Source organism: Leptonychotes weddellii, chromosome 1 (genome assembly GCF_054177405.1).
Source record: "Leptonychotes weddellii isolate Sample4059 chromosome 1, ASM5417740v2, whole genome shotgun sequence".
NCBI lineage: Eukaryota > Metazoa > Chordata > Mammalia > Carnivora > Phocidae > Leptonychotes > Leptonychotes weddellii.
Window position 1 is genome coordinate 53,409,148 of NC_138369.1, and position 9,827 is coordinate 53,418,974.

Below are 9,827 nucleotides of genomic sequence, written 5' to 3' on the forward strand. Positions count from 1 at the left end.
CAGCGGGGAATCTGCTTCTCCTTCTGCCCCTCCCCTCACTCGTGCTCTCTCTCTCTCATAAATAAATAAAACCTTAAAAAAAAAAAAAAGATGTTGTAATAGGGGAGAGAGATAGGTTTCAATTCTTTCTTTCTATTTTTTAGGTTTCAATTCTAAGTAGAGCAAAAACAAAGACAGCTGGGGATTTATAGCTTACCAGCAGAGTGAGGGGGTTGTGGGTAGAAAATTACAACAGGGGATATCAGAAAATTCTTGCTAAGGGCAGGTCAAAGACTTAGAAGTCAAAGTCAGGGGATGAGGAACTTGATCAGGTATCAAGAGTCAGGGAATTTTCCCTAAACTGACTAAGCAGGATTCTTTGCTAAGACAAGGCAATGCAGGCCTGGCAAGGACAGGAGGAGCCTAACTAAAGTTTAGTTCAGGAGGGAATCTGTTAATAGCATAATTTAACCTTACATTTTATTTTTCAAAATAAGGAGTTAGCAAAATATAATATTTAAAAGAATTTTGTGCTGTCAATTATAACTAATAAAGCTGGAAAGAATTAAATATATGTATATATTTAAAAGTTTTATATATATACATACACACATATATATAGAAATGCAAACTAGAACAACCTTATGATCCAGCAACTGCACTACTAGGTATTCACTCAAGAATGCATGAACACTGATTCAAAGGGATACATGCACCCCTATGTTTATAACTGCATCATTTACAATGGCCAAGATATGGAAACAGCCCAAGTGTCCATCGATTGATAGATAAAGAAGATGTGGTGTATATATATAATGGAATATTATTCAGCCATAATAAAGAATGAAATCTTGCCATTTGCAACGACATGGATAGAGCTAGAGAGTACAGTGCTAAGCAAAATAAGTCAGTCAGAAAGACAAATACTGTATGATTTCACTCATATGTGGAATTTAAGAAACAAAACAAACAAGCAAAGGGAAAAAAATAAGAGAGACAAAGCAAGAAACAGACTCTTAATTCTAGAGAACAATTTGATGGTTACCAGAGCAGAGGGGGTGCGGGGGTAGGTTAACTAGGTGATGGGGAGTAGGAGCTCACTCATAGTGATGAGCACAGGGTGATGTATGGAAGTGTTGAATCACTATACTGTACACCCAAACTAATATAACACTATGTTAACTAACTGGAATTAAAATTAAAACTTTAAATAAATAAATAAACTAAAGGAAAGAAAATAGAAGCGATTTCCCTCTGAAACTCAGTTTCCATTAAAGGTGAGACTCTTGCAGTGTCAGTGAAGGGAAGTGGGATTTTCAGAGCTCCTGGGGAACCAGCCGGGAAAAGATTCTGTTAACTGAGGCTGCAGAGACTTTTTCTTTCCAAGTGTAAAAAGATATAATGCTATTTCACACCCATTTGACAGATTCCCTGCATTGCAAGGATGCTGGGAGACTCATGTGCAAAGTTGAAAGGTGGGAGGTGTTGCTTCTCTTACCTCTCAAAACCCAACCATGAAGTAGAAATTCTGCAAACCCAGGTGCTTTGCGGGTTGGTATTCAAATTTTGTCACGGTTGAACCATACCTCTAAAACTAGTAACCTAGCACAGTGGTTCTCAAATTCTCACTGGAATAACCTGGAACATTTGTAAAAATGCAGATTTCTGTACCCCATTCCTAGAGTTTCTGATTGAGTGTTTCTGGGTGACGCCCTGGAACTTTCATTTCTGACAAGTACCAGGTATACAGTTGGTCCAGGGGCCACACTTTGCGGACCCCTGGATTAGTCTTGCGGAGAGCCCCGGACGCAGGGCTAGCATTCTATCTCCTCCGCTTAGGTGTATCTGGTCTCAACTTCCCCTTCTGTCCTCTCAAGGCAAGGGAGCAAGGAGACTCTTGTTAAAGTCCAGCCCCGGGGCGCGTTATCAAGCTGCTGACAGTCAGGCCTCCTGATTGCCTGTCCAAAGGGTCCCTCCCCGCGGCAGCTGCCAGCAAAATCCAGATAACACTAGCCCGGAGTCACGCGACCGCCCGCGGCCCCCGGGTTCGCCCAGGCCCCTCCCTGCCCCCGCCCACGGATCCGCAGTCGCGGGGCGGAGCGAGGGGCGGAGCAGGCGTGGGGCCGGTAGCAGGGCCGGTAAGGGGCGGTGCCAGGCCACGGGTCCTCAGTCAAGTGACGCGGAGCGGCTGGCCCGTGCGCCGACTGCGGAGCAGAGAGGCTGGAGAATGGACTTGCGGGGGGTGGTTCGCATTCTCTCTCTACTGCTGGTGCCGCTGCTGCTGGGTTCTGCGCGCGGCTTGCGCGTAAGTCCACAGGACCTCGCGCGGGGGCACACTGATAGGGGGCAGGCTGGCGGGGGACCGGGCAGGGGCTGCGGCCTCCCGGGGGCCCTGCAGGGCGTGGGCCTGGGACCCCGGAGCGCGCCCCGGCAGGCAGGCAGCTGGAGGAGCGCAGGCAGTGGACCGGCCCTCCCGTCGGGGGCGGGCCGGGCGGGGCGCGCGTCCTTCCCGGTAAGCTCTGTCGCTCGCGTGCTCAGCCCCGATCGCCCCTTTCGCTTGGACCCACTTCCCCGTTGGTGCAAGGACGGGGCGAGATAAGGTGCGCCCAAACCTTTCCAGCTTTGCAGTTTTCCGGGAGAGGGATTCCAAGGAGCGCTCGGCATTGGAGGGCGCCTTGGTCTGTGGCTTGAGGCGCCCTCCCTTGACCAGTTCGGGTGCTGCGGAGCGCTCCGGAAGGAGAAAAATGGGGTCAGATGAGGCCCCCGCGATGGGAACGTTGGATTGATTCCTTCGAGGTGTTCTCTTTTCAGACATCTCGTCCCCTTCTCGCCACTCTTTGATGCCTACTTTTTTGGCTTGGATTTTCCCGATCTTCAGGGTTTGGCGGTGCAGGCCAAGGGTGGGCAAGAGATAGGCTGCAGGTGGCAGCCAGCGTTGCTGGAGGGGGGTCCGGCGGAGCAAGTAGGTGAGGTGGTGGGGGAGTGCAAAATTGGCGGGAGAAGGACAGTCTCAGTTAACTAGTCAGAGCTAAAGCATGGGCCCGACGGGCCTCCAGACCGCTGCCTGGGGAGGTCAGCATCACAGTCGTGGACAGATGGGGGGGGGGCAGTAATTGAAATGGGCATCTGCCCCTCTGCACGTTTAGCGAACCGACTGTGGTTCCCCCAAAGTTTGGGTGGGCTGATGCTAGGGCGTGTTTTCAGTAGAAGGAGGGGAAATTTGGGCCCGTTTACTTGTAAATTGCATCCCTTGATAAAAGGCTTTCAACGAGTGCTTAGAGAAAAGTCATGGATTTATCTAGAATCAAAGTTGAAAATTTTAAGTAGTTGAAAAACAGCTGCTGAAAATAGCTTAATTTGGGGTTCTAGGGAAAGGTCATCTCAAATTGAGTGTTTGCTAACTTCTGTCTGCCTCCGTTTCTGGTTTCACTGCCCCATTTTGTGTGTGTGTGTGTGTGTGTGTGCGCGCGCGCGCGCGCGCGCGCGCGCCCTCGGGGTGAGAGCTACCCAGCTGTGAGAACCACTGGCCAGGGTGGAGTTGGGGAACTGTTGCAGGGAACAGTGGCAGAGAAAATGGGGGGTGGTGGCAGATCCAATATCTGGGAGGGTTGTGGGAGGAGAGAGATCAGGGTTTATGAATGGGGAGCTGGTGGGAAGGGCAGCCCCCTGGAAAACGGTTGTGCAGCATCATCCAGCAGGGGGGTGCCCAGAGCCTACACAGGGAGGCCGGCTTCACCCCAGGAATTCTTATGTCAGGTGTCTAGGTGTCCTTCCTGGGCCCAGAGCTTCGGAAAGATACCAGCAAACTAGCTTTCCACGATTTCCTTGTTTACACGTATATAGAACAGCGGTTCTCACACTTTAACTGTCCTAGAAATTAAAATAGAAAAATTTAAAATATTTATTATTTTATTTAAGAAATAATAAATCATTATATGTTAACAAACTATATCTTTTGAAAAATAACAGTATTTCTCCCCAAACTTGAGGGGGAAGAGTGGCACTGTTTTACATTTTTGCAAACCTCTTTCGCACCTGTCCTGATAGATGATAGCCGGGAACAGTCAGTCTTGCCACATCACATGTCACTGAGCCTCTGGAAAGCCCCACTCTACACTCATGAGAGAATGAGAGTGCAAAAGACAGTTATAGCTTAGTATTATTATGAACATAATTTTGAGTAAATGTACCTCCTGAAAGGGTCTCCCCGGACCACACTTTGAGAACCGCTAATTTAGAATAACGTTTTTCTTATTATAAAAAAAAAGTCAATATGCTCTGTGGAAAAACTTTTTTAAACATTCAGAAAACTATCAGTAGGAAAAAGAAAACTGCCCACCACGTGACAATCCACTCTGTTTGTATTTTAATAATAAAGTGTAGCAACTGACTGGCATTTGAGTGGCTTGGATTCAAGGAGGGTTGGGTAGATATGAGTGGCCTTCAGGTTTTGAATGGGGACAAGGAAGCTCTAATATCCCACAAAGCTGACGCCGGTTCCTGGTTGCAGGCGGAGCTGACCTGGAAACCTCTGCTTGGCCACTGTCCTTTCTAAGGAACTCGCCTTCCTGAGCCCGCCCGCACAGAACTGGCAGGGGACCCTTTTAGGAGCAGAGAACATGGCGATCTTCAGGCAGCTGTCCCTGGGTGCAAAGGCTGCCCTGGCTGCCGGCACTGTCTTCGTGTCCATGATTGTGTCCCGCTCCTATCTGGCGGGGAGCCTCGAGCTCAGGGCCTGGCGTTGGCTGTTGCGCCTGCAGCTCGCCCTGTTTGCCAACTCGCTCATGCTCATTGGCTCCCTCTACATCTGGCGTAGCACAGTCAGCAACCTCAGCCACTCTCCAGCCGCAGAGTCCACCTGTTTTCAGCTTTGGAAGATGGCTGTTGTGGCATTTCTGGCCCTGGCCCATTCCAGTTTCTTCACCATGCTCTTTTTAGTGGCCGAGGAGCCCTATCTCTTCTCCGTGGCGGCCTACTCCTGCCTCGGGGCATACATCATCATGCTCTTCTTCCTGTGTACCCTCAGTGGCATGGAGCAGGCCTCCCAGCTCTTGGCCTGGCGCGGTGGTCGGGCCGTGGGCAGCCTTGACAAGACAAGGAAGCTGGCCGTCAGGCCGGCCCTGGCAGTGACAGTGACCGCCGTGCTCAGCGTGCTTGGGCTGCTGAACGCCGCCCAGCCCCCAGCTGTGAAAACCGTGGAGGTGCCCATCCAGCAGCTGCCTCCCTCGATGGACAGCCTCAAGATTGTGCTCCTCTCAGACATTCACTTGGGCCCCACAGTGGGCAGGACCAAGATGGAGATGTTCGTGAGGATGGTGAACATGCTGGAACCAGACATCACAGTGATCGTGGGTGACCTCTGTGACGCCGAAGCCTCCATCCTCCGCACAGCTGTGGCTCCTTTGGGCCAGCTCCACTCACGCCTCGGCACCTACTTCGTCACGGGGAATCACGAATACTACACGTCGGACGTCAGCAACTGGTTTGCGCTGCTGGGATCCCTGAACGTCAAGCCCCTTCACAATGAGAACGTGAAGATTTCCGCCGCGGGGGCCCAGCACGGGGGTGGAGAGGAGGAGGACTGGATCTGCTTGGCTGGGGTGGACGATATCGAAGCAGACATCCTGCACTACTCCGGCCACGGCATGGATCTCGTCAAGGCCCTGGGGGGCTGCAGCCCAGACCACACCACCATCTTGCTAGCTCACCAGCCACTGGCTGCCAAGAGAGCCCTGCAGGCTCGGCCAGATATTAACCTGATTCTTTCTGGGCACACGCATGCTGGGCAAATCTTCCCCTTGAACGTGGCAGCCTATCTCTTGAACCCCTTCTTTGCTGGCCTCTACCAAGTGGCCCAGACTACATTTGTATATGTCAGCCCAGGCACAGCCTACTATGGGATACCCATGAGGTTGGGTAGCAGGGCGGAGATTACGGAGCTCATCCTGCAGCGGGCTCCCTGAACCTGGCCCTGCCTCGTACGCCTCTTCAGCGCCCTTGCCCTTCACCAGCCATCCCTCCTTAGAGCGGGTTGCCTGCTTTGCCCCCTTCAGCCTCTCCTGCCCAGCCCTGCCAATACACGCTTGGTCTCGGGCCTGGCTTGAACAGTGATTTGTGCTGGGGCTGCCTGGCCAGTCCAGGCTGGTTCACTCTGTAGATGGCCAGTTACTTTTTTATATGTATCTGTGAGGCCATTCAAGTCACATATGTAAGAACGAGCATCTGTTTTCCAGGTGATGTGGAGTAAGCTCTCTTCCTCTGCAGAGCTCACAAGGCTGAACTGAAACATGCGGTTGCTTGAAAGGATACCTCTAGAAAGCAGAACAGAGGAACACTGGCGTTTTTAAACCCTCTTTAGGACTTAGGCAGTTCCCAGGATCATTGATCCAGAGCTTTCTGGGGAAGGGGCAGTGTTGCTAGGTGATCTGGGAGGACAGGCAAGAGGGAAGCCGCTCTGGCTGCTGGAGAGGAATGTTTCCTTTTCCCTCGTGGTTCTGTCAGAGTCACCTTTATTGAGGGCATCAGGCAAACCCGCGGGGGCACAGGGCTCGGGCTATTCTGGGCCTCCAGTGCTGCTATTTTATTGCCCGTACTCCTGGGCCTTGGGGATTGGGGGTGGGGGTGGGGGGTTGGAAAGAAACATGAGCACAGTGGTAGGCATTGGTAATAGTATTGCTGCTTAGGAATTCAGAGGGGGTTTGCCTCCCTGGTCTCCTTTTATCGAACACTTGGGTGAAGTAATTAGGGATAAGCTGCTTTTTCCTCCTCGAAGGTGAGCAAACGGAGGCAGAGAGAAGCAGGATGCTGGCAACATGACAGGGTATGTAGGAGACCCTTGGCCGGAAGCCAGGTCTTCTGCCTCCCTGTCCACGGTCCGATGCTTAAGGAGCAGGATCTGTGACAAGTGAGGGCAGGACTCAAGCACATGCAACTGTGTAAAGAGAATGAACAAGGCTCTAGAACCTGATGGTCTCTCAGGGCTGGAAGGGGGTTGGCTTGTTTCAGCGTAGGATGTCTGTAACGTTGGAAGAAGAGTCAAGAAAGTGGACTCCCCCCACCGCCCAGGTTTGGGTGTGTGTTTTGTGAGAAATGGGTTCACTCTCTACCAGGGGAAGCTGAGGTTTCATGGGGAAGTGGCAGGACTTTGTGCTCTGGCAGGGCAGCGAGACCTTCCTTCCCTCCCTCCCCCTGGGCCCTGGCTGTGGAATGCCAGGACTGTCTTCCCTGCTGGGTGACTTCCACGCCAACACCTTCCTCTCCATCCCTCACCCCGTCCTGACCCCATCAGCATTGTCCTAGGGCTCTGGCCATAGAACCATAGCGCCATGCTGCTGGGCTCTGGACCCTCTGGAGTGACCCCACCCTGCTGGCCAAGCCTCTTGTGCCAGAGGCAAGAGACCCTTCAGCCCTGAGGTAGCAGTCAATAAGCTCTCCTGTTGGAAAAGGCCTCACTGAGAAACCCGGGGACCTCGGCTCAGCATTGACTTATTTGTAATTGGGAGTCTTTCTCCCAACGGGGAACAAAAACACCACTCTGCCTGGAGAAGCTCGCCCTGCTGCTCATTGGTCAGGCAGCATCTGGCAAATGACTTGCCCTCACTGAGCCTCAGTTTCCCTCACCCTAAAATGAGGATAATTCTCTCTACCTCAAGATTGTTTTGTGGGGCTGGTATTAAGACGTGGAGTAAGGTACACGTGGCCCATGTTGGTGGTGGTAATATTTAAACATCACATGGGGCACGCTAGGGAGCTGTGTTGGGCACAGGTGCCCAGAGAATTTATGGAGTGGCCAAACCTGGGGAGTGTGAGTGGGTAGCATGCTGCCTGTGGCCAGGGTCCGGTGATCTGTCAAAGCAGCAACTACTGGGGGTCCGCTTCCCTTGGCCTGTGCACACTGGGTCTGGCCGCAGGGAGTTTCTTCATTTTCCTCCTGTCTTCCTGGTGTATAACGGAATCCTAGGACATCGTGGAGACCCCCTTTCTTGTTTGCAGGAAGTCAAGATACTGACAGCGAGCCTTCCAGGCAAATTTAAAATCTGTCTTTGAGTTGAGATGTCAGTGGTTTCCTTATTTTGTATCCCCTTGTGCTCAATCGTCCTTGCAGCCATGAGTATTTGGAGAACAAACTTACTCAGAACTGAGGAAGGGACCCTGCCCTTTCTTTGAATACATCTTGCAGATGGTGGGATTACAGAGAGGTGAAGTGCTTCACCCGGGGCTGCCGCCCAGCTCCCACAGTACGCTCCTCGCTGGCCACCCTCCCGGCCTCAGGGTGACTGCTCTTCCAAACCCTCTCTGTTCCGTGGGACCTGACCCCATTTTCTGGATCATTCCAGTTGACTTTCTTGTTCCCTTTTGTTTAGATCTCACCAGACTCTGCTAGTTGATGCCATTTGTCGTCCAGCCTTAAGTGCAGCTGCTGGTGGTTGACTTGCCTACCTTTTTGGATCTTTTTTCATCAGTGTTCTGAGCTTCATGAAATTAGCTTCCTTCCTTATTTTTTATCTTGCATCTTTGTCTCTTCTTTCTCCTGAAGGCTGTCATTTTGCGGGCTTGTGTACCCTTCAACCTTGTTCTGAAGTCCTTGCTTGACTGATTTCTTTCTACTCCTGGAAGTAAGACAGGGCCATCCTGTGTGTCTCGGGAATACTGAGCAGCAACTTCCCGTGCGTGGTTTATATCCCATGATGAGGTGCAATTGTTCCCAGCAGAAATCCCTCCATTACTGTGCAGATGTGGCTCTGGCAGGCTGCTCTCTACGCTACCCTTTGCACCTGTTCCCTGTTCCCCACTCACTTACCTTCTTTGTTTTGTTCGTTTATGGCTGGGGGAGGTGGTGAAGAACATTTACTTGAAGCTTGAAAATTCTTTCAATTTCCTTTCTGTTTCTTTCTTTCTTTTTTTTAATTTGTTAAACACAAGTTAAATGAAATGTAATGCTTTTTAAAAATTAACAATAGGGCGCCTGGGTGGCTCAGTCGTTAAGCGTCTGCCTTCGGCTCAGGTCATGATCCCAGGGTCCTGGGATCAAGCCCCACATTGGGCTCCCTGCACTGCGGGGAAGCCTGCTTCTGCCTCTCCTACTCCCCCTGCTTGTGTTCCCTCTCTCGCTATGTCTCTCTCTGTCAGATAAATAAATAAAATCTTAAAAAAAATAAAATAAAAATAAAAAATAAATAAAAATTAACAATAGCATGTGAAATATGCTGTTGTTATAAAATCTCAATAAATTAATGCTGTGTCATCCTTTCCAAACATCCAGCCATCCTTTTCTCACCCTTATTTTATTTTGTTTTAAACTTTTTATTGTGAAAAAGTAAAAATATTCACAAAGCAGAGAGAATAGTATACTGAATCCCCAGGTTCATCATGCAGCTTCAGTAATTATGACTATTTCACTGTACTTTCTCATGTACCACTGCCTGGTACTCTTTTTTCTTTTTTGGCTGGAATATGTTAAAGCAAATCTTAGAAAACATAACTTCAGAGGCGCCTGGGTGGCTCAGTCAGTTGAGCATCAGATTCTTGATTTCGGCTCAGATCATGATCTCAGGGTCCTGAGATCGAGCCCCATGTCAGGCTCTGCGCTCATGCTTGAGATTCTCTCTCCCTCTCCTTCTGCCCCTCCCCCCCCATGCTCACTCTCTCTTTCAAATAAATAAATAAATTTTTCTTTAAAAAAGGAAAACATAACTTCACCCAAATATACTTTTTAAAAAAGCACATCCATGTCATTGTATCCAATAAAGGTAATTCTTTAACATCATTTAATACCTAGTTAGGAGATCTGGGGCTGGAAGCCAGGTCTTCTACCTCTTAATAAAAGTGTGTTTTTCTGCTGTTTCAGG

General features: G+C 50.2%; 2 protein-coding genes across 4 annotated transcripts in view; both read left to right on the forward strand.

Moving 5' to 3' along the window:
* The first annotated feature begins 2,142 nt into the window (after positions 1-2,142).
* The window catches only part of GLB1 (galactosidase beta 1), a 79,946-nt gene continuing 72,261 nt past the window's right edge, over positions 2,143-9,827 (forward strand). The window contains exon 1 of the mRNA XM_081823878.1: positions 2,143-2,284. Within this exon, the coding sequence (XP_081680004.1) occupies positions 2,207-2,284 (78 nt within the window). The 5' untranslated portion in view covers positions 2,143-2,206. The remainder of the gene's footprint in view (positions 2,285-9,827) is intronic.
* Positions 2,147-9,821, forward strand: TMPPE (transmembrane protein with metallophosphoesterase domain). Of its 3 annotated transcripts, none has more exons than XM_031030560.2 (2): positions 2,147-2,284; positions 4,490-6,593. In XM_031030560.2, the coding sequence occupies exon 2, from the start codon at positions 4,599-4,601 to the stop codon at positions 5,940-5,942; it is 1,344 nt and encodes a 447-aa protein (XP_030886420.1). In that variant the 5' UTR covers positions 2,147-2,284; positions 4,490-4,598; the 3' UTR covers positions 5,943-6,593. The 3 variants fall into 3 exon arrangements, with proteins under 3 accessions (XP_030886420.1, XP_030886421.1, XP_081680023.1); XM_031030561.2 differs by lacking the exon at positions 2,147-2,284 and adding an exon at positions 2,462-2,579 and having other exon boundaries at positions 4,490-9,821; XM_081823897.1 differs by lacking the exon at positions 2,147-2,284 and adding an exon at positions 2,640-2,945 and having other exon boundaries at positions 4,490-9,821.